At 41.3% G+C, this 25,046-nt stretch overlaps 1 protein-coding gene across 4 annotated transcripts in view; it reads right to left on the bottom strand.

The window, feature by feature from the left end:
- Nucleotides 1–25,046, bottom strand: part of ASTN2 (astrotactin 2) — a 976,097-nt gene that overhangs the window by 8,798 nt on the left and 942,253 nt on the right. For all 4 annotated transcript variants that reach the window (XM_012472754.2, XM_064378516.1, XM_012472755.3 and 1 more), the window contains 2 exons: nucleotides 12,087–12,187; nucleotides 10,229–10,412 (listed from right to left, as the gene is read on the bottom strand). In XM_012472754.2, coding sequence (XP_012328177.2) covers nucleotides 10,229–10,412; nucleotides 12,087–12,187 — 285 coding nt within the window. The remainder of the gene's footprint in view (nucleotides 1–10,228; nucleotides 10,413–12,086; nucleotides 12,188–25,046) is intronic.

Below are 25,046 nucleotides of genomic sequence, written 5' to 3'. Positions count from 1 at the left end.
ATTCCCATTCATCTCCCTCCTGCCTCCCTATCTCCTGGAGTTGAGCTTAAATGTCCGTGTTAGCTGACCCTAAGCTTAATGAAAATTGAGGACATGACGTAGCTTCAAAAAAAAAAAAGGGAATATAACCTTCAGAAATGGAGAGGGCAGAGGTTAAGGGAAGTAATGGCCTCATTCATGCTGTCTTGGTCAGACACCATCTGAGAGGGACACATGTAAACTACAGCCAGATCATGATGGTGAGGGGTGTCTCAAAAGCAAGCCTGCTGAGCTGAAGGCAGGAATGGAGAGTGCCCATGGAAGAGGAGATTCAGGCCATTAGTTACATTGTTGTAACAACAAAAGACAAGTGGGCAACAATCTGAGGGGCAGGTATGATAATGACCATAATTTATTGAGCACCCTCTATGTGCCAGATACTATACCTATGCAACATTATTTTAGGTCTAATCCTCACCACAATTCTAGAGTCTACAGGTGATAAAAATGAGCTTCAAGCCAGTCATTGATTTGACCAGGGTGATAGAATGATAGAGCGGGGTTTCAATCCTCTGCTGTAAGACACCCAAGCATTATGACAGAGCCACCCTAAAATTAGAGAAGGCACATTTGGCTCAAAATAATAAAAATATGTAAAGCTAAAGTCCTCTAAATTTAGAATGGGTTATTCTATATGGCAGTGGGTTTTCCACCACTGGAAGTGATTAAATCAAGTATGCTTTAGAATGGGGTGTACTACGGTGGAAGTCGTAGCAGGAGTTTGTCATTATTGTTTATTTGTTTTTAATCTAAAAAGCATGAGAGCCTTGATTCACAGAGAAATATCATCTGATGAGCACTCACTTCACAACAACACTTGCTGTGACACAATTCCAAGCACTGAATTCCTGAGCTGAGAGGACCAGTTTTGCTGTGGTTCTATTCATGATTCAAAGTCATACTGAAATTTCATCTTCAGGAAGTCATCCAGATCCTCCCAGCTATCATAAGTCATGTTTTCCCATTCACTACTGAAGCATTTTATTTACCTGTGGAGATCCATATCACATTTTTTATTAGTTTTGCAGCTATCGGGGGATGCAATGTGGTTTTACAGGCATCAGTTGAATATCAGAAGACAATATTCTAAATTTGAACTCCAAGACTTAGAGTTTAGAGCTTGCAACTGTGGATGGTTTACATAACTCCACAAGATTCTCTGTTGCTTAATCTTCAAAATCTATTGGTCAGGAGATTAAATGAAATATAAATGATTGGGCCCATAATAGGTGGTCAACTAATATTTCCCACCTGCTTCTTGGACAGTGTAGGTTTTAATATTTCCCACCTGCTTCTTGGACAGTGTAGGTTTCCTCTGGTGTCCAACTCTTTACCATGCAAGAAGAATGAATTAATAAATGCAAACTGCCGGGCGCGATGACTCATGCCTTTAATCTCAGCACTTTGGGAGGCTGAGGCAGGCGGATCACTTGAGGTCAGGAGTGTGAGACCAGCCTGTCCAACATGGTGAAACCCTGTCTCTACTAAAAATACAAAAATTAAGCAGGCATGGTGGCAGGCAACTGTAATCCCAAGTACTCAGGAGACTGAGGCAGGAGAATTGCTTGAACCTGGGAGGCGGAGGTTGCAGTGAACCGAGATCATGCCATTACATTCCAGCCTGGGTGACAGAGCAAGACTCTGTCTCAGGGGAAAATAAATAAATAAATAAATAAATAAATAAATAAATGCAAACTGACTTGAACTGAGGAAATTTTCAGTCCTTAGCTTTTAAAAAACATCATTTCTTCAGCAGGGGTTAATAAAGGGAATGAAATGGCACAAAAGTATCACGTGGACCTAAATAATCAGGCAAGTGGGCAAAAGGTTTATGTGGATTTGTTTATAATAACAAAGACACTGGAAGAAATCTAGTTGATTTTTAATACACAAATAGATTAATGTGTGATACATTCACATATTTGCATGAGTAAAGGGCCCTTCAAAAAGACAAAACATTTACATATGTATCTCTTGGTAAAAACTTGTACAGCATATTGTTAAACAGAAATAGGCAGATAACAGAACATAGTTCATGTGTTTGTTAAACATAGTAGAGATGGTAGAGATGGAGCTGTGGTTGTAGACATGAACGTGTTCTTAAGCCTGTATCTGATTCCCTATCTCTGTGCATACCCATATCTGTATATGGAAATGTATGTGTACACTGCTAACAATGTAATCTCTGGGGTAAGGTTGAGATTCTGTGGTCCAGAGGTGCACAATTTTCACTATTTTATATACTTCTGTATCATTTAGATGTTATATAATAAACAAGAATTATTCAGAATAAAATAAAGGTATTTTTATTTTAAAATATGAATATATACACATATATTTAATTTTAATTTTTTTTAATTGTACTTTCATTTCGGGGGTACATTGGCAGATCTTGCAGGATTGTTGCATAGGTATACACATGCCATGGTGGTTCACTGTCTCCATCCCCCTGTCACCTACATCAGCCATTTCTCCCAGTGCTATCCCTCCCCAACCCTCCCCCTGGCTGTCTCTCCCCTAGCACCCCACCCCCAACAGACCCCACTGTGTGATGTTCCCCTCCTTGTGCCCATGTGTTCTCATAGTTCAACACTTGCCTGTGAGTGAGAACATGCAGTGTTTGGTTTTCTCTTAGTCAGTTTGCTTAGAATGATGGTTTCCAGATTCTTCCATGTCCCTACAAAGGACAGGAACTCTTCGTTTTTTATGGCTGCATAGTATTCCACGGTGTATATGCGCCACATTTTCTTTATCCAGTCCATCATTGATGGGCATTTGGGTTGGTTCCAGGTCTTTGCTATTGTAAACAGTGCCATAATGAATATATGTGTGCATGTGTCTTTATAATAGAATGATTTATAATCCTTTGGGTATATACTCAGTAATGGGATTGCTGGGTCAAATGGAATTTCTATTTCTAGATCCTTGAGGAATTGCCACACTGTCTTCCACAATCGTTGAACTAATTTACACTCCCACTAATAATGTAAAAGTGTTCCTATTTCTCCACATCCTCTCCAGCATCTGATGTCTCCAGATTTTTTAATGATCGCCATTCTAACTGGCCTGAGATATCTCAATGTGATTTTGATTTGCATTTCTCTAATGACCAGTGATGATGAGCATTTTTTCATATGTTTGTTGGCCTCATATATGTCTTATTTTGAAAAGTGTCTGTTCATATTCTTCGCCCACTTTTGAATGAGTTTGTTTTTTTCTTGTAAATCTGCTTTAGTACTTTGTAGATTCAAGATATTAGTCCTTTGTCAGATGGGTAGATTGCAAAATTTTTTTCCCATTCTGTTGGTTGCCAGTTCACTCTAATGATTGTTTCTTTTGCTGTACAGAAGCTCTTAAGTTTGATTAGATCCCATTTGTCTATTTTGGCTTTTGTTGCCATTGCTTTTGGTGTTTTAGTCATGAAATCTTTGCTTATGCCTATGTCCTGAATGGTATTGCCTAGGTTTTCTTCTAGGGTTTTTATGGTGTTAGAGAATAAAATACCTAGGAATACAACTAACAAAGGATGTAAAGGACCTCTTCAAGGAGTACTACAAACCATTGCTCAAGGAAATAAGAGAAGACACAAACAGATGGAAAAACAGTCCATGCTCATGGTTAGGAAGAATCAATATCATGAAAATGGCCATACTGCCCAAAGTAATTTATAGATTCAATGCTGTCCCCATAAGCTACCATTGACCTTCTTCACAGAACCAGAAAAAAAAACACTTTAAACTTCATCTGGAACCAAAATAGAGCCCACATAGCCAAGACAATCCTAAGCAAAAAGAACAAAGCTGAAGGCATCACGCTACCTGACTTCAAACTATACTATAAGGCTACAGTAATCAAAACAGCATGGTGCTGGTACCAAAACAGAGATATAGACGAATGGAACAGAACAGAGGCCTTGGAAGCAACACCACATATCTACAACCATCTGATCTTTGACAAACCTGACAAAAACAAGCAATGGGGAAAGCATTCCCTGTTAAATAAATGGTGTTGGGAAAACTGGCTAGCCATGTGCAGAAAGCTGAAACTGGACCCCTTCCTTACACTACAATTAACTCCAGATGGATTATACACATACATTTTAAAGCTGATGTGATGAACTTGTGCAATGAAGCCATGGTTTTATAACTTTCCAGTAGTTCATCAGGGTTATTTTCAGAATAAACCTACATCAGATTTAGCCTCAGATTGCTCCTACCCAACAGAAAGTCAAAAGCTCAGACACTCCCACTGGTTATACACCTTTAACACCAGGTTTGAAACGTGATTTGTAAGGTGACCAGTGAAAATGTTTGCATTTGCTTTTTCTTTTCATCCACTCAGAAGAAATCATAGGACATTTTAAAAAATGTGTTCTTTGATGACAGAAATGACTGAGTCTCAACTGATCCAAAGCTATTTCAGTTGAAACTATTAGGAACTTCAAGACAATAACTAACCTTGCTATACACTATCATTGGGGAAGACAGATCCATGGGACACTTGTTCAAAGTTCAAAGTCAGTGTATTTTGTTAGTATTTCTTTGTTAGTATTATTTAGTTCGTATTTGTATTAGTATTTATTTGTTAATTGAAGGTATAATTGAAATACCTTCAATTATAAGATATGCTAATGCTTTAAAAACAGCCATTCAAGAAAAGAGGAATATAATGCTTAATGTACACATCCACTGTGCATAATCCATCCTGATTTTAGAAATGCCAATATATGCAGAAAAAAGTTAAAAGTGCCTCTGAGATTACAGAAATATGACCCTAGAAGCCTAAGTCTGCTCTTGTTCCCACCATCTTAAAAATTATGAGAGTTAATTCAATATATCCAAAGAAGCAGCTAACACAATCTTGGAGGAATGTACAGTGACATCCCAGGTTTGTTTGTTTTCACTAAGAATATAGCAGTGGATGTGTAACTCTTTTCAAATTTCATGGTATGTTGAGAAAGATCCTGGGCTAAACCTAGCTTGTGATTTCTGCAATCTGTTCATAATGTCTGCCATGGAGGCAAGAGGGGTTGACATCATAAATATACCATTCCTGGTCCAGATAGATCAATGTCACTGAAGCACAATGTCCCCAAGGGCTTGCTGTCTCCTCTCTATCAATATGCTCAAACATAACTGAAAGTATAAAGAAGCCCAAGAGTGGTCAAGGATGTTGTGACCCGAGAAAATTCTGGTCCCTGGCCACCTATGAGCTCAGTTTTTCAAGTCTCCTAATAGGAACCTTATGGCTGGGACAGCTGGGTGTCAGCGGGTCTTCTTCAAGCAGCTGTTTGCACTGTTTGCAGTAACCTGTGGTCATGAGAACAAGGATCTGGAGGACACTGACCTGACAGATTTATTAGGCAGAGGTAAGAGATGTCCTTTTGTCACTAAATCTTATTTAGTGACCACAGATTTAGGATAGATTCAAAAACATTTTTGGGTTTAATAATTACATAGTTCAAGATAATCCTAATAGAGATCATCTTATTATATCAGTCCTCAGTGTACTCCTGGAAAAAGCTCTATCACGCTATCCAACCTGGGTCCCTGAGAAACAAGACGTGCAGGACTGGAGGTGAAATTACACTAACAATGTGTCTGTTCTCTGGTCTCTATGACCTTTGGGGTTTTCTGGTTCCTTGGCTTCCCAGCTAGAAGAGACTTTGGAGTTCAGTCCTTTCATGTTACAAACGAGGTCCAGAACGGGGATGGTTTGTGTCCAAGGTCACACAACAAGTAGGTGATAAGGCTAGGATAGAACTCCTAGGCTCCTGGCTTTGGAGAAGCATCTTGCCCTCTCTTATTTACATTGTGATGTTCTGCACACTTGCTAATCCTTGAAAGGCATAGCAAATGTATCCAAATTGCTCCTCTGTTTAAATTTACATGGCTTCTGGGAGAAAGAACAAACTCATGAACAGAACTCACAAGAGCCATGGTGATCTGTCCTTCGCTAAACGATTCAGCCTTGTTGTTTGTTTGTTTTTTTTCACCTTGAACTCTCCTCTTTTCACTTTGTACTCTCTTATCCAATAAGATTTATATTTTTAACTGAAGTATATATTCTCTTATCCAATCTTCTCTCATCTTTGCACTGGTAATTCCTTCTGATGGGAAGACTCTCCCTTCCACCTGGAGGACCCTTCTTCATTCTGTTTCTAAACTTAGAAACGTTCTTTCTTCCCCAGTGATTCTTCCTTGAGCTCCAGGTCTGGATTAGCTGCTCCAGCTATCTGCATCTGGAACCTTGTCACTCCAAGTGTGCTTTTGGGGCCAACAACATTAACATCACTGTGAGAGCTTGTTACATTGCAATTTTTTTAATGTTAGAAGACCTCACAGTTCATGGAATTCAGTCAATGCAGAGTCTCAGGCCCAACCCAGACTACTCAGTCAATCTGAACTGTAACAAGTTCCCAGGTGATTCTCAGGCATATTAACGTTTGAGAGCACTGCTCTAAAATGCTCATCCATTCACATGCCAAACGCCAGTGCAATTGCTCACTGACCAGTCTTTTCCTCACTAGATGGTGAACCTTGTAAAGGCAGGATCTGTCATCTTCACTTTGTATTTTTAGCCCCCAGCACATGGCCTGACACATAGTTAAATAAATCAATGAATTGATCAATCAATGAAGTGAGATCTCTTCAAGTCTTTTAATATTTGCAAGGACATTGCATTTTTTGGAATGTTACAAGACCTCAGAGTTCATGCAATTCAATTGTTTCCAATTGTGATCTAAAGACTCTTGAGGGCTTGGAGAGACATAAAGGATGCTTGGGATCGGGTTGGGTGGAGGGGCATGCAAGAGGGACTCCAGGCCACCCACTCCAGCTTCTAGCAGAACAAATCTGTAGTCATCCCATTACCCAATTATTCAACAACTAATTATTTAGCACCTACTTACAAATGTGAATATGACATAAGGGATCACTAACTATACATAATTTACATTGTAGTGGGGAAGACAGATAATACGGAAATAAACATACCAGCAATATAAGATTCTAAATCTAGTAAGTGCAGAAAGATAATTAAACCATGAGGGTGTGGGTAAATGGGTAGACATTTTAGAGAATTTTCTGTGGAAGTGGGCTATGATTCCATGTAAGATTTATTTTGCTCATCCTGATCATCTTACAGGTGAGGAGACTGAGGGTCAGAAAGTGGCAGAGCCCAGAGTTGCACAGTGAGTTTTTCAGCAGTACCAGGATAGATTAGGAGGCAGCTTCCTTGATTCCTACTGACATATCAGTGTGTGATGTTGAAGCAATCTCAGATATCCCCCAGGAGACTAGAAAGACCACAGAAGGAGGAAGTTGGGTGACACTGAGGGGAGGTTGGCAGACAGTGGCTGGTGACTGCCTGACTAGGGGTTAGTGGGTTATCACAGTCCATTACTAAATGGATTGCCCGGCCTCTGTGGGCAGCCCGGCGGCCTTTCCAGAAGATTTATGTCCTGGAGGCTCATAAAGGATCCCAGGAGCTTATAAAGACAAAGTCAGGAGTGGAGCTTTGGTTTAGCTTCCACACAAACTCCCTGAGCCCTGTGGGAAGGCCCAAAAAGGTGGAATGCCTTCCTTTGTCCACAGGCAAGATGGCAGCCGAGATGACTCACACAGTAGCTTTTGTAGGGAGGAGGGAGCTCTGCCACTTCTCCCTGGCAGTCCATTGTCCTTTAGTTTTTATCTAAAGAACCTTCCTTTCATGTGCAAAAGAGAAAGTTACAGTCCAAGACCCAACAGAACTGATAAGGCCTTGCCGTGGGGAAAAATCCTTTTTATCTCTGGACCAAGCTCTCATCTCTATCCTTGAGGGCCTCAAATTCTTGGAGGGTCCTTGCAAATGTTCTAAGGGCTCAAGATGAGAGCTCAAAGCAGAACTTGCCTTATGTCAAACTCCGCACAACTCTGGGCAGCTCATTTAGCCCTGTGGGACCTCAACTTCCTTACCATCAGAAAAATGGCATACCCTACATGGGCATTTCGAAGTTTTTTAAAGCATGAAGTGCTGCCCAGTAAGTATTTCAGGAAGTCATGCAATTCTCTCCAATGCACCAATGCCACCCTGGCCTAGAATGCTATGCTGTCTTCCCAGGACTGTTATCACAACAGCCTCTAGAGCCTTACAGCCTCTTTCTTACCTTGACCCCTATACTCAAGCCAGAGGGATCTTTCTCCTTTGATGTTCTGAAAATATTACCCCCTTTTGTGAAAAACACTTGAAAAGCTTACCATTACCCTAAAGAGATAATCCCTACTTCTTAACCTAATTTAAAAGGCATTCAGGATCTGGTTCCCACTGACCTCCGCTTCTTATCTCTTACCACTCCTGCTGTCACACACTTCTGCAGCTACACAGAAATTCATCACCTGCTCCAAACACAGTGTTTACTGAAGTGTAGGCTGAGTTCCTCTGGGGTAGGGAAAGATTTTAGGTGGTACTCAAGATGATCACAGACCCAATATTAAACAAAAATGAATCACATTTGCAAAAGGTTAGATTAGCTCTTCCATTCTCATCCCTTCTTTCAGATTACTTCAAAAAGAAAATCTTGGGCCAGGCGCAGTGGCTCATTCCTGTAATCCTAGCACTTTGGGAGGCCGAGGCGGGTGGATCACTTGAGGTCAGGAGTTTGAAACCAGCCTGGCCAACATGGTGAAACCCTGTCTCTACTATAAATATTTTTTAAAAACTAGCCAGGCGTGGTGGTGGGTGCCTATAATCCCAGTCACTTGGGAGGCTGAGGCAGGAGAATCACTTGAACTTGAGAGGCGGAGGTTGCAGTGAGCTGAGACACCACCATTGCACTCCAGCCTAGGCAACAAGAGCGAAACTCCACCTCAAAAAATTAAAAAAGAAAATCTTGGTTTGGGGCTATGTCTTTAACACTTCTCTAACTAATCTTCCTTCTGAAGAGACAGCCTCAGGCTCTGCTAGAATTGAACATTGTTTTCTGTTTTTTGTCCTGTTCCACTTTTGTGGCTTTTGTCCACTGTTTAGAGGGGTTAGGTTTAGTTTTCTATTAAGGGTAGATGGTGTTGGTTTAACCTTTACAAGATGCTGTTGTGTTTTCTGTTCAAATACATTTTTATTAAGAAGTGAATCTAAAAAAGAAATATCAAGTAAAGTATATATGGTGGTGAGATGGCAAAAGTCATACAAGTGGTAGGCAAATGATCAAAAGTTGAGAAGAAAACTTTCTCTGTCATGTAACATTTTCTCTTCTGAGCATTCTGTAAGTTAGTCTCTCTGCCCCAGACACCTATTCTTCTCCCCAGCAATGCTGACTTACGTTAACCCAGCTCAGAACTTAGGCCTCAGGTTCTCAGCCCCAGTGCAGCTTCACTGGGGGACCTAGACCAGATGCCCATGTCTCATGTTCCCAAAGAGTTCTGTTCTGCTATCATGACACTTATTATTCCTGCCTACGTAACTGCTTATTTAACTACCTGCAACAGGAAGCTATGTGTAGGTAGCAACCGTTTCTACCTTTTTACCATTGCATTGTCAGCAGCCACCACATAAGAGGTGCTGTTAAGTATATGTTGAATGGATAAATGTTACTAGATGCAAGACATAACATGTAACCACCATTGCATATACTACTTTATGAAGCTTCAGAAGGTAGTGACAGTGCCTTAGTTCTGTTTGAATCATTCATGGTTCCTGGCACAGTGACTGGCATGCAGGACAAAAATAAAGCCTTCATACATGTTGAATTCATAAACTTATTCAGTCACGATCACTAATGGACTTTAGTCAAGATCATAGTTATTTACTGCAGAAAAACTCAGACTCCTTATGGAAGACTGCGAAAGACCCTGGATTATGGGTCATGGCCCTGCTGCTGTTCCCCGCTGTGATCTTGGTTAGGACACAGCCCTTCAAAAAGCCCAAGTTTCCTATCTGTAAAACGAGGTGGGAGATGAGCAAGGAGAATGATTAATGCAAACAGCATCAATGCCCCTTCCCTATCTAACATTTCAGGAGTGCAGGAATCTAAAGTACCAAGATTCTTTCATTCTCCTTGCCCATTTTCTATCTTTAGCCTTGACAAGACTAAGGTGATAATCACCTTTATTTGTTTGATAAAGCCTATTCTCAGCCTTTGGGGAAAGGGTCCAGAAAAGTCAATTGGAAGCAAAAAGAATTTGCCCCTTCAATCACACAAATACACCCGTACCTGGGCCCCAGCTCGTCCTCACTCCTCCAGACAAAGTCGCCAAACTTTTCATAGTGAGAGTTGTAGTGGTGCTGGACTCGGAACAGCATGGAGGCTGAGACTTCCATCAGCGTGTTGTAGGCGATCTGCTGCTCCTTTCCACTTGTGTACCCATTGTACAGATTGTAGATCTTGTCAGCTATTTCTGAGAGGGCAGAAGGGCAGAAACAGATCACTGGGTGGTGGAAAAAAGTAAGGATAGAAGCATGGCCTTCAATAAGAGAGGCACGGTGGTGAGAAAGTTTGCTTGTATAAGCTCTCAGAGCAGACAAACCTTAATTTCATCCTGAATATGTTATTGACTAGTTGTGTTTGGTTTTCTTATCAACTGGAGATAATGATATCTACTCTCAAGGTGCATTGGGAGAACTAAATTAAAGAGTGGATACAAAGCACTCAACACAGGGCCTGCCACAAAGTTAGTGCTCATAATTGCAAGTTTAATTGTTAATATAATTATTGTGCCTGTGATTTTACATAAAATTTGCTTAAATAAACTGTCTTGGATAATCTCAACACCCTCTATTTCTCCTTTGTTGTATTTCCAACACATTTCTGTGATCAGGTCTGATAGGTCACCATTCAAAACACCTTCCAAAGAAAATCTAAACTCATCTGCTTGTTATTCATGGATATTCCTACTGCTTCAGTCACTCCTACTAATCAAAGTATCTTAAATTTGTCATGAGTAGAAGGCATATTCTTTTAGCTTCAAAAACTGAACAAAATCTGTATGTGCCCCTAAATCATTGCTAACAACAGTTGCAGGGAGAAGAATCTGGAAACAGTAAAAATGGGAGGAACATTTATGTTACACTATTTTCTACTCTGATTTTTATTTGTACTTTTTAAATTTTTTAACAATGGACATGTGTTATTTCAAAATAGTAATTTTTAAAATTTATCAGGAAAATATTTCAGATCCCCTCACCTTTGGTAGCACTTAAAACATTTATAATTGAGTTTATTATTGAGCCATCTGCGGAAATGTCTCACCACTCATAATGTGAATTCCTAAAAGGTGGAGACCATGTCTCTACTGCATTGCTTGTACTTTTGAGAAATAATTGTTCAACTTTAAGTAGACCACCAGGACTTATGAGCCACCGTCACTTTTTGCCAGACTTGATACAGAAACTGCATCTACACAATGCTTAAGAACTAAGTATATGGTGGATCTGATTGACTAATTATATTTTTTCAGGTGTTTTTGCCTGCTGTTTACGTCATGAACCAGGAGCAGTAGAAACATTTAATCTTGCACACTAACTATGAATGATAATCACTGACGGCAGCTCTATGCTGAGGATTCTGAGGCCACCATGGGAGTGGATGGAACAGCATGCTGTGATCTGCTAATGTCTGCCATGCGTACCACAAGGTGAAATGGCCTCCTAGGTGCCATCTCTTTGCCACTCTAGCAAAGACAAGTGGAAGAAAATGATTAGTCCCTGAGAAATCTGGAACAAGGGGTAAGATAAAGTCATGGGGCTCTGACTCCCTGCCATTCCTGGCCTGTAAGTCAGAACACAGATCAACTCTCTAAAAGACAGGCAAGTCTTTCCACTGGCAAAAACATTGCTAGTCAATCTCAATTTTTCCCTTCATGACTTTGATTAATTTAGCTCCATGTTCCTTCTGTTCCCTTAGTGCCTTCATTTTCTTTTCCCTGTGCCAGTGTATTGGGGTGTGTGTGTGTGTGTGTGTGTGTGTGTGTGTGTGTGTGTGTGTCTGTGTGTTTGATGATTAGTGACTGTTGGGTGCAGAACTTAGGGGAAATATGGGAGTTACCTTGGAGGTGAAAAACTGGGTTACCTACCTTCTGCCTTGTTGTCATCCACCAGTGGACAGGCCGTCCTCAGGGTCACCGTGCTGAGCTCTGAGTGCCTCCCTCGTGTATCCACAGCATACAGAGTGAACCTGTAGCACAATAAAAAAACAGAGCACTAGGCTGTGACTTCACAGAAGGGCCTGAGAGTTGTAGGGAAGAACACAGAGTCATGGCTCTGTTATTTTTTAACAATTAGGCTACAGGAAAAATATTTTTTAAAAAAGCATTTATTAGCACTAACTGCCTACTCGACACTTTGTACTTCATCTCAGCCTAAAAGAGAGGGATTTATTGTCACCCACATCTTGTCAATGAGGACAGTGAGACTTAGATTGTGTATCTTTCCACTATCTGAGTTACTGAGGGACAGAACGGGGGTATTGAACTCAAGCAATCTGAGTCTAGGGTCTGAAGTGAGCCTTAATGCTATTCTTTATGGCTGGATAGATCCATTTATATATTCATTAATTTACTCACTTAAGAAATATTTATTGAGCATTAACTCTGAGCCAGGAAGTACTTTAAGTGCTAAGGGTATAAAAATGAACAAGAGAGTCAAGGTCATGGATCAAAAAAATAAACCAGTAAAAATGAAAAAGTAAACAAAAAATCAGATAATGGTTAAGTGTGAAAGAAAATATATCAGAATAATGTGAAAAAAACTAATATGGGAGTATAGGGAGTATAAGCTTTAGAATGTAGTCCATGAAAGGCTTCCTGAAGAGGAAAACTTCAGGACCTAAGACCTGATTAGTGAGAAAGAACCAGTTTATGGGAGGAAGACCTGGGGAAAGAGCATTCTAAGTAGGATGCTCAGTAAGGACAAAGGTCCTGAGGAGAGAAGGAGCCCAGATGGTTGAAGAAATGGACAGCCAGTGTGGCTGAAACAAAGCGAGATGAGGTAGAAAGTCAGTGGGGACCTTGTAGGCCATGACAGGGAGACTGGGGGTTAATCTGGCTATAACGTATGTCCTCACCTTTCTATGATCTCATCTGAAGCTCCATGCTATATTGGTGGGAGCGGACACAGCCTGTGTGGACTTAGAAGGGAAGAACTGGTAAAACGTAGACCTGGTAGATTCAAGTCTAATCTACCATAATTCCTTCCAGAGCAGCCTCTGTCCTCTGTCCTATTTTGGGGAAGCCCTGTGATCCCTGTATTCCCAGATCTCCAAGTTTTATGGTTAAGCAAAGCCTAAGAAGGGCGCAGAAATGACTTTCCAGATGATGTAAGCCTTAGAGGCCAAGAACAAGCTGAATAGGCCAGGCATGGTGGCTTACGCCTATAATCCCAGCACTTTGGGAGGCTGAGGTGGGCGGATCACCTGAGGTCAGGAGTTTGAGATCAGCCTGGCCAACATGGTGAAACTTCATCTCTACTAAAAATAAAAAATTAGCTGGGTGTGGTGGCACGCACCTGTAGTGCCAGCTACTTGGGAGGCTGAGGCAGAGGAATCACTGGAACCAGGGAGGTGGAGGTTGCAGTGAGCTGAGACTGTGCCACTGCACTCGACTGTACCACTGCACTCCAGCCTGGGTGACAGAGTCAGACTCCATCTCAAAAAAAAAAAACAGTTTGAATAGAAGGGTTGAGCATCTGAGTGTTCTGTCTGCATCATGCCATCCTTTTTCACCAGCATTTAAAGGTAGAGGCAATAGTGGGTAGAGTGTTCCCTACGTTAAGTAGAATAGTCTGGGGTCCTAATGGCCCTATTTTCCTCCCTCCTTCCCTGCATCTCAAATTATCCCATGTTATAAAACGGGCATAACACTATGATTACCAAGTTTCAGAATGGTGAGCCCCAATTGGCCATACATACTTGCACTTAATAAATATAAGATGACAGGGTGATAGATGCAGCAAACCACCATGGCACATGTATACCTATATAATAAACCTCCATGCTTTGCACATGTACCCCAGAACTTAAAGTATAAAATACATGTCCTCACCTTTTGTATATGTTGGTTATACAAATTAATATGTGCTAAGACCTGAGCTAAGTAAGAGTTACCTACATTATCACAATTAATTCCCCAACATCCTCACACAATCCTAAAAGACAGGTACTATTACTCATTTCATTTTATACATGAGATTCAGAGAGGGGAAGCAGCTTGCCAAGAGCCACATGGTAACTACTGGGATTGGCAATTTAAACCTTGGTTTCTCTGACTCTAAAGTCCATACATGCAACCATTGCAAACTGTTGTCTTCAGATCACAGTTCTGTAGAAATCAACTCTGTACAAATGTGATTCCATTAGCCATACTTGCTGAACCACAACTATGTTGAAGTAGTGCCATCTCATAAGTTTTTCTGATCTTATGAAAACATGCTAAAATAATCACCCTCATTATCTCCACGTTTCCAAAGATAAAACTGGAGATTTAAAAAAAAATTAAGAAATGTGTCCAAAGTCACAGGTTCAGAATATTAAGGACTCAAGAGCATGATCTCTCTTACTCTAAAACCCATGCTCTTGGCTCTCAGCTGCCATTTTATTGTTCCCACTTGACCACTCACTGGCTCAGAGGCTCTGATCTGGGTTACCTACATGGACTCTTCCAGCTTTGACTTCCCATGACCTGAGGCCTCAAAGGTTGTTTTAATAAAAGGTACCATGAGTCAAAACTTCTTGGTACAAAAGCAGGGGGTGACAAAGAAAGGGGCCTGGCCTTGGAGATGGCCAGACTTGGGTTCATATTTCAGTTCTACTGCCTAGCACTGTGAACTTGGGCAAGTCACTTCACCTCTCCGAGCTCACTGCACCTCTCTGCACCCAGCATCTGTGATAGAGAGACTGCCACTCACCTCACAAGTACGGTATGGATAGATGTGAAATGTAAGTGCACTGTGAGGTAAGTTATCATTGGAAAGCCATGCAGAATGGTTGAGAACAAGATCATAAAGGAACTCTATGATCATAAAGGAACTCTAGCAAGTGGCAAAGTGGGAAGTGAGAACAGCATTGGGCAACATTATGTAAGCACTTACCATCCACATATGGACCCATCTAGAAAGTGGCAGAGGCAGGATGTAAACTGTAGCCTGCATATCCCAGAGTGCATACACTTCAGCATGGGTATAGCTATACTGTTGTCATTTAACACAGCATTAAGCACATAGAAGGCATTTAATAAATACTAGGGTGAATGAATGAATCAAAGTATACCGTCTCTCATTTCTGAATTTGAGTTTCTCCATCAATAAAATGAGGTTAGTTTCACAGACAGTGCATGGCTGTCTCAAGGATTACATGGAGTGATGCATGAGAAAGTGGCTTGTAAGAAGAGGATTTTTATAAAGACCATATATAAAGCACTTATTTGTGCAAGAGAACACATTTTAAAAAAATGCTTTCTTGGAGTTAGAAGATATATTTCAACTGAGGGAAACATGGAAGGCTTGTAGTGAATAGAATATATGAATGAAAGTTCAAAATAAGAGAAGTAGGAATATGTTTCAACATTGCTTTCTCATAAGCCACTTATGTTCCTGTGATGCTTCTGCAACACAATTCCTCCACCCAAGAGGGCCCAGAGTCATCTCGCTGCTTAGCCAAGCAGCAGGAATAACAGCATGCTGGGGAAGAAGTAGTCTTAGGTATTCTTGTCATAAAAACTGGGTAGAATCCTTGCTTTCTCCAATTGCTGGCTGAATATGCTTTGGGAAGTCACTTTACTTTCTCTGAGCCTCAGTCTCTTCCCTTATAAAATAGGGTGAAATTATCCATATCTCACAAGTTGGGTATCAAGACTCAATGATATAATGATAATAATAGGCCCAGTTCAATCTTTGCTCCCTAAAAGGTAGCTTCTATTTTGGTTATTATAGTAACCAAACATGTCAGTGGGGGCCTTGGGATGGAGGAGGCCTCAGGCAACCCTGCTGGGGGGTGGAAAAAGAGGAAGATGTCAACCTCACAATCCTGGGTCAAAAGTCACAAGGTCATGGGCTTTCTGGCGGACTCAGCTGTAATTGTAGAACTGTTCCAGAGGCACATCTGAAAGCTGTTAGGGCACCAGTCAGGGCCTGGAGGGGTTATTTGTGAAGGGGAAAAAGTGGCAGTCCCTGATATGAAGGAGAGAGACAGGGAAAGAGACAGACAGATTGGAAGGTGTGGGGATAGAGACCAAGAAACAGATACAAAAATATACCACAAACAAATCCATATAGCAGGGAGTGAAAGAGGGAGAGACAGGGACAGAGACAGATACAGAGGGGAGTAGTCAGACCTCTGTGTTTCTTGGGATCAGAAAGGATGTCAGCCACTCTCTGCTCAGTTCTGTCATCGTCTCTCTGAAGCAGACTGAGGTTCACTGATAAGTTGAACTAAAACTGTGTACCATCAACTCCCAATCTTGATTTTACAAGTGGGGAAACCAAAGCCCAGAAGGGAAAACAACTTGCACAGGGACCCACTTGCCAGTCAGTTCAGAGTAAAGATTGAGGCATTCCTGACACCTCCTCCAGTGCTTCTTCCTACATTTCCATGCCCTGGAGGATCAAGGTCCAAGCCTACTTATGGGATGTGTTCATTATGAAAGAGGTGGCTCATGGATAACGTTAGATGGGCTATTTACGAACCTGGAGCTCCAGGCCCAAATCATTGCTATTCCTTCCCTTGGCTTTATTTCAGGGGAAGCAACACTGGCCAAGGTGGCTAAAATCTGAATTTGAGTCCTAGCTTGCCTACAGACTGTGCGGTATGAGATCTTGCATACCTATAGTAATACAGTCTCAGTGCATTGGGAAGTTGAAATCCAAACAAATTCACTGTGTGGGGAAATGCCTAGGGATGACTATGCCAAAGTATTTTTCAATATTTCTTCATGACAATGTCATTGTCAGGACATTGTCATCCTCAGGACACCATCTTCATCATCCTTAGGACGATGTCCATCACTCTCAGGACAAACTCAACTTGGAATCCCCTCAGTCATTTGAGAGTACTCTATTACTGAGCCCCGAATGAGCTCTGGTTGAAGGTCTAGGTGTGCTTGCTGACTTTCCTCCCTACTCTGCTTCACAGCAGAGGCATCTCCAGCTGCTGATGGTTCCAGAATATGGATCCCACCTCTGAACCTTTCCACTGGTGGCACCCTCTGGCTGAGTCATCCATCCCCTTCTTCACGTGACCCTCTCCACATTGTCCTTGAAGCATCACTCAAATCTTACCTCCTCTGGGAAGCCTGTTTCGAGCTGTCTGAAGAGCTGCATAGCGCACTCATCACACAGCTAGGTCAGCACCCTTTCACTTCTCTCTTGCCCCTATGAATATATGACTCTCTTCAGGATCAGAATAAGGTTCTGCTCATGCCTAAACACCTACACCTGATACATCAACACTCTGTATACACAGGTCGGAATGAATGAGGCTCATTTCCCCTTCCTGGAAATCAATCTTTCCATCTATAAAATGAACAGAAGATGATTAGATTGAAGGGTTACTAAAAGAAATGGAGTAACAAGAGGACTAAAGGCATGGCTTTGGAATCAAATAATTTAGTGTTAAATTCTGGCTTCTTGTACATTGGCTGTGTGCGGCCTTGTCTCGATGTATTCACCTGTACAATGGGAATAATAATATTAAAACCCACCATGGAGGGCTCTTGTTAGAATAAAAGAAAATGCAGCATGGAAAGTGCTCAGCACAATGCCCAGCCTGTGCTATGCAATAACCAATAGGCAATCAATCGCTGTTGGCATCATCATTAGGGTTAGTACTCAGCCACTGCCCAAGGCTCTGACTTCACCCCCACATGGGAGTAAGTGGTCCCAGTGGAGATCAGAGGAGGGTGGGTAGAAAGGAAGCTGTTGTTGGTCCCATCCAAGACCCTCAGACCTCCTCGTAGCAGGGGTGAGAGAATGAAACCAAGAAGTTAATTGGCGGTGCAATCTTCTCACAGATCTGACAGGGGATAAGAGCAGGGACTGAGCCCTAGAGGCCCATGTCAGGCCTGGTCCCCGAGAGTACAGGAGAATGTGTTTGAAGTCTCCAGGCCAATGCTGGCTCTTCCCCAGCCGCAACATGATTTAGGCATTCTGGGGAAGGCAAAAGTCTCCTTGCTGATTTGAAGGGAAACAGATGTTTCCAGGCCAGAGGCCCCAGTCTTGTAAAATGCTCCTTCCCCCAACACAGCTTTGGCAAACAACTTCCCATTAGCTCACGACCACCCCTCCCACACCCACTGCCATGGCTCCCCTCCATGGCATTCCCAGTACAATGTGGCAGACAGGGGCAGTAGGAAAAGTGCCCAGTCCAAGCTTAAGCTTTGGGTCTAGGAAGCTGGATGGCCAGGGACACCTCAATGCCCATCTCTGTGCTTCAGCCTTTGATCTCTGCAGTGAGGGATTGGATCAAGATCATTGCTGAGGGGTAGGTTAGATCTAATATTCTAGGAACTGAGAGTTGTTTTTCTCTGACAGAGCTGGTGTTACCCATTCCGGACTTTTCTCCACTGGATTCTGTGGCAAAGATCATGGACTTACAAATAAGACTGTTCTAGATTTGAATCTGGACTCCACCTGGGCAGTAGCAAGAAGCTACTGAGCAAGTAGCAATTTAACCATTGAGCCTCAGTTTCCTTATCTGTAAAATGGGGACAAAAGTTTCATCATGTGGGCTTGTGAGAATGAAATCAGAATACAATCTCTCTACCCATAGTTTAGGTTTCTTGTGAACAAAATCAAGTACCATATATTTTCCCTTGTACTATTCATGATACCCAGGACAGTCTGGATGCAGAGAAAATGTGTAATAGTGTTCCTGATTGATTTTTGATGGGAAGACTGCTAGACACTCTGCAGTCCAAAGCCTCAGGTTCTGAATAGAGCTCTACTCAAGTAGTAGAAAGAGCATTTCTGCTTTTATGATCACAATGAGGCAGGGTGTGAAGAAGTTAGAATAGACTCTGGAGCCCTTCTACCTGAGATCCAACCTTTGTTCTATCACCTACTATCTTTATGACCTTAGGCAAGTTAATTGACCTTTCTGTTCTTTAGTATTTCTTGTCTTTAAAGTGTGTGGCTGGGCATGGTGGCTCACAACTGTAGTCCTAGCACTTTGGAAGACTGAGGCAGGTGGATCGCTTGAGCCCAGGAGTTCAAAACCAGTCTGGGCAGCATGGAAAAACCCCATTTCTACAAAAATACAAAACTTAGCTGTGCATGGTGGCACACAGCTGTAGTCCCAGCTACTTAGGAGGCTGAGGTGGGAGGATCATTTGAGCCTGGGAGGTTGAGGCTACAGTGAGCCAAGATGGCACCACTGCAGTCCAGCCTGGGCAAGAAAGCAAGACCCTGTCTCTAAATAAATAAATGAGTAAAAGTAAAATGTGTATGATAATGTTGTCTATCTCAAAGGGATGTTAGAAGAATAAAGTACTTGAAATGGTGCTTGGCACATGGTAAGTGGTAAGTTAACACAACTGTTACTCAATGTGCATGTGTTTAAATGATTAATCTCTTCCATAATGGCTTTAAAACAAGACCCTGGCCCCAGTTCTTTGACACTTCACCTTGAGTAAGGGCAGGCTCATGAGTGCTTTGACCAGTAGAGCAAGAGGACTCCAGGAGTCATTGTGTGACTTCTGAGTGTGGGTCATAAAAGGGGACGCAGCTTCCACTTTGCTTACTGAATCATTCTCACTTGGAACTGTGGGCCTCCACATAAGAAATTTAGCTGCCCTGAGGCCACTGTGGTGGGAGGAAGACAAGCCATAAGGAGAGGCCACATGTGGATGCTTCAGCAGCCCTGGTGCCTAGGTCGCAGATGGATAAGTAAAGGAGCCTTCAGATAATTCTCACACAAGCAGTCAAGTTACACCCAGCTTTTGAATTCTTGCAGTTGAGGCCCCACACTTAATGGAGCAAAGACAGTCCAATCTGGTATGTTCTGTCTGAATTTCCAATCCACAGATCCGTGAGCAAAACCAAATGGTCATTTTAAGCTGCTAAGTTTCAGGGTTATTTGTTGTGTCATCAATAGTAACTGCAACAACTAACAAGCATTGCAAGCAGGATCAGCAAACTATAGCCCACAGTCCAAATCTGGTCTGCTGCCTATTTTTGTAAATAAATCTTTTACAACCACACTCTTTTTTGGTTTGCTTTGAATGCATTTTCTATGGCTGCTTTCACACTACTATGGCAGAATCATGTAATTGTGACAGAAATCACAGCACCATCAAGGCCTAAAATATTTACTATTTGGACCTTCAGGGAAAAGCTTACTGACTCTAATATAGAGCTTTGAAAGTACTGAATGCAAGATCTTTTCCTTATATTACTTCATCTAATCCCAAGGTTAGAAATCATTCCTATTTTACAGTTAGGCTCAGAGAGTTCAAGTGACTGGCCCAAGGTCACATAGCTCTTGAACTGCAGGTCTAATGCCTGTATGGCCTGTTGAAGATATAGACTCCAGTTTGAGTAATAATGGCTTTGGGTAAGTTCCATCATGCTCTGCTCTCAGTTTCCCAGTCTGGGTCATAAGGATATTGGGCAAGTTGGTCTGGAGAGGCTGCCAAAATTCAGATGTCTAAACTTTTCCCGAGCTGAGTGCTAGCTACCAGGCGAAGTATTTCTGTTCCCCCCTAGTCTAGGAATACCAAAATGAGCCTTGAGAATGAGTCACCAGGGGCTTCTGTGTATCCCTGCTCACTCTCGCGTGCAGCCACCCACCCTTGAGCACCAGAACCCAACTTTCCTATCTCCTAACTCAAGCTGACAACCCATGCTTTCTGCCAACATAAATATTTAATTCTAGTGCCTGGAACAGAGAGATCATCTTGGTATTAAGGACTCCCGTCCTAGTTTCTACTTTCAAAACAACCCAGTCTGAGGCATGACTGGGAGGCCCTGGCTTAGAACAAAGGTAAAGCAGTTTGTGGTTGGGCTCTAAACACCAGCTCTCCACACTTGTATGGCCTTCAACCCCTCAAGCTGTATGAGCTAACAGGCAAAGAATCAGGGGAGTGGGGAGCTGGCAGGGAGAGCTCTGCAGGAAGGCCAAGTCGGGAAACCAGTGTTGGTTCTAAGCTTAGGCAGAGGCTACAGCAACCTGGAAGTACTGCTAGGCATCCACTGTTCTGACTGCTAAATCCCCTGAAATACACTGGTATGTGAACATCTCCCTAAAATTCACAGTTCAGTGAACATCAGAACTCAGAAATAATTATAGCATTAACACTTAAAATTAAATGAATATAAATTGATTTACAAGTAAAGATTATTGAGTGTATCTCCAATACCTAAGGAGTAAGTATCACAGCAGCTCCACTCTGTGTGTGCCTTGCCATGAGTGAATGCCTGCTAGGTGCTGGGCATTCTGCTAAGCAGGGAAGAAATGCCCATGAAAAAAAGAGTGGAGTTTTTGCTGTCACAGAGCTCATGGAAGAGCAGGGAGATGGTCAAATGAACAAGAAATGGGACACAGTACTACAAACTCTTCAGTAAAAATGTATTCTTGCCCCTACATTTACTTCAGGTATGTCTGTTCTTCCTTTTTTCAAAACAGTGGACTAAGCCTTAGATATGAGTTTAAAAGCTGCTGTGAATTAGACTTTATCTTGCTGGATCTTCTGTCTGCTGCAAACTGGGATTGTCAACCACCTACAGGACTCTCATTTTTTTGGTACGAAAAATGATGACAATTCTTGCCCTCTCCATTCTGAAAGCCTTTGAGGAGTGAATAAAGCAGTGGACATAAACATATAAATACTATGCAAATGATCTCTCTGAGTGTATTCATTCACTCATCAAATATGACCTGACCCCTATTGAAAAAACATGCAGGTTGGCATGTTGCTTGGCTTTAGCAACAATTGCTCTGTTTGCCTTTCTTTCCTTGGTCTTCTCCTGTCCCTTCCTCTCCCTATCGCCTCCCCCTTTACCTTCTCCTTCTCTTTTTTCAGAATGTGGACTAAATGATAACACATAATCATACTAGCTATAATACTTTAATTGGAAGATGTTAATATTTTAATAGGTTGTTTTAGGGTAAAGCAGACACAGACTAACTTTATGGTCTCAAGTCAAGGAATTAATTGAGCACAGAATGCCCAATTATTCTACTCCAATTTACATTCCTGGGATCTTTGAAGCAAATTGTATGCTTTAAAAAATATCTTTACTGTACATTGGACAGAATCTCTGAAACTAAGATATAAACAATAATTTTTAAAGTGACTTCAGTTATATAAATGACTTTTTCAGAAGGCATAACTTGGAAGTATGTTGAATTGAGAGGCAGAGGAGATGATGTGTAGGTTTCACCCTGTCATTAACTAGCTATGTGGCTCTGTTGGGATTATTTGACCTCTCTGCACCTCAGTGGCCTGTCAATAACCCTATGGTGATGGTGTGAGGACTAAATGGTGGTTATGGATGTAAAAGTGACTTAGAGATTCCACACACATTTCCTGGGCACATACTCTGTATCAGATACAGAACTGGAAGCTTTTATACAAGTTGTTCCCTTTACAACTGCTTAAGGGGTATGTATTATTAAATCCATTTTACAAGGAGGCAAATGAGCCTTGGAAATTTAGATTGACTTTTCCAAGGCTACAGAGATAGTAGTAGTAGTTCAGCCAGGCCCCAACATAGGTCTACTCACTCAAAATTCAGTGCCCTTTCCAAATGGATGAAATTATTAGGTATTCATCGGCCCCAAGTGGGTCTTGAGTCATAGTTCAGAGGAAGTTAAAGTTTATTAGGAGGATGAATTCCATGTTCCGAACTTTTGATAAGGAAGAGATCTTACCACAGGAACACTATTACTTTCTGCTCCTTTCAACACTGACATCACCTCTCTTCCCACATCTGACCCTAAAGCCCTTTTCTTCTTCCATGATACCTTCAAGATTGAATTTAGCCAAAGCCAAGCTTAGAGGAGGAGAGGCCAAGCAGAGACCACAACATGGCTTTACTCTTGGCCTTTAAGTTAGGGAACACTACAGGCAGAATGGTTCTTATCTACTCAGTTCTGAGCTGAGCTTAGTTCCCATCTCATATGTGAGCTCTGCTTTCCATGGGTAGAGGGTGAGAGTGGGAAGAAGAAACAAGCCCTGTGCTTGGAGTCTAAAAGATGGAGTTTGCATCATGGCTCTCCCTATTTCCTGTTTCTATCATCTCTGAAAGTCTTAGTTTCCCTGTCTACAAAATGAAGTCAACAATACATGCCTCACAAAATTGTTGTAAGAATGAATAGCATGAGAAACACCCAGAACAGTGCTTGGTACAATAAATGTTATCTTGCTTGTCTTGCTTACTTATGATACTCAAGTAAGATAAAATGGAAACAGTGCTTCTTTAAAATCAAGTTCCTACACAAAAGCAATGGTTCTGGAGGGTGCTGTTTTTCATAAGGTTTTGTTAGAGCTCCATCCAGTTCAGCCACAGCATGTATAGGCAAATCATGCCATGTTTGTAAGCTTCGGTTTCCTCATCAGTTACCCCATAACAGCAATATCCACTTTTGATAGTAGTTAAGAAAACTAGAAACAATTTACACACTGAGGCACTGGCTCAGCTGGGGCCTAAACTCAAGGCTGCCTGTTTATAAAGCCCTAGCTTTGTCCCTGATCAACAATGTGACCTTGGGTGAATTTCTGTCCCATGGACTTTGCTTTCTCTTCCTGTTTAACAATGGGTTACCAGATGTCTTCACTGGTGAATGAAAGCAAATATTAATACCAGTTAGCACCATTTTCTGTAAGCTCTTCCAACAAGACAAAGGAAGAGGGAACACTGACATCAAATTCTATAAGGTGGTATTATTTTTATAGAATTTGTCTGATTAAAACCAGATGAAATCCAACATCCCTTATTAATATTGATACAACAGAATACTAACCAAACTGAACAACTATGAAAAAGACTATCCTCTACGACAAAGTAGAATTTGTCTAGTAGAGACACCTACTTCTACCATTTCTATTCTACATTGTACTGAAGGTTCTAGACAGGACAATTCAGCAAGAAAAAAAAAGCATCCAGATAAGAAAAAAAAAAGGTAATATAATCTATTTTTGTAGAGACATAATCTTATATATGGAAAATAAAAAGGAGTCCATAAAATATTATATATATAAAAAGTTTGTACTTCAACATAATAAAAGTTATATACAGTAGAACCACAGCTCGTATTATACCAAATGGGGAAAATTAAAAAGCTTTTCCTTTAATATCTGGAAGAAGAAAGTGATGCACACTTTCATCATTGTTATTCAACATAGTACTAGAAGCCTAGCTAGAGAAATCAGACAAGATAAAGAAATAATGGGCATCCACATTGGAAAAATGAAGTCAAATTATCCTTATTTGCAGATGATATGATCTTATATTTGAAGACATCTAAGACTCCACCAGAAATACTATTAGAACTGACAAAATCAGCAAAGTTGTAGGATACAAAATCAACATACAAAACTAAGTAGCATTTCTTCATGCCAGTAGTGAACAATATGAAAAAGAAATCAAGAAAGTTATCCCATTTACAATTGCTACAAATAAAATGGAATAAACTTAACTGAAGAGGTGAAAGATTGCTACAAAATAAAATATAAAACATTGATGCAATAAATTGAAGAGGACACATAAAAATAGGAAAGATATTCCATGTTCATGGGTTGAAAGAATAAATAAAATGTCCATACTACCCAAAGCAATCTATAGATTCAATGCAATCCCTATCAAAATACCAATGATATTTGTATTAGTCCATTTTCATGCCACTGATAAGGACAAACCCGAGACTGGAAGAAAAAGAGGTTTAAAGGACTTACAGTTCCACATGGCTGGGGAGGCCTCACAATCATGGCAGAAGGCAAGAAGTAACAAGTCACATCTTACATGGATAGCAGCAGGGAAGGTAACTCCTGCAAGGGAACTACTCTTTATAAAATTATTAGATCTTGTGAGACTTATTTACTCTCATG

The sequence above is a fragment of the Aotus nancymaae genome, unplaced genomic scaffold (assembly GCF_030222135.1).
Source record: "Aotus nancymaae isolate 86718 unplaced genomic scaffold, 86718_ANA_hifiasm-v0.15.2.pri h1tg000003l, whole genome shotgun sequence".
NCBI classification, from domain to species: Eukaryota; Metazoa; Chordata; class Mammalia; order Primates; family Aotidae; genus Aotus; species Aotus nancymaae.
This window is presented reverse-complemented; position numbering and strand designations above follow the sequence as displayed.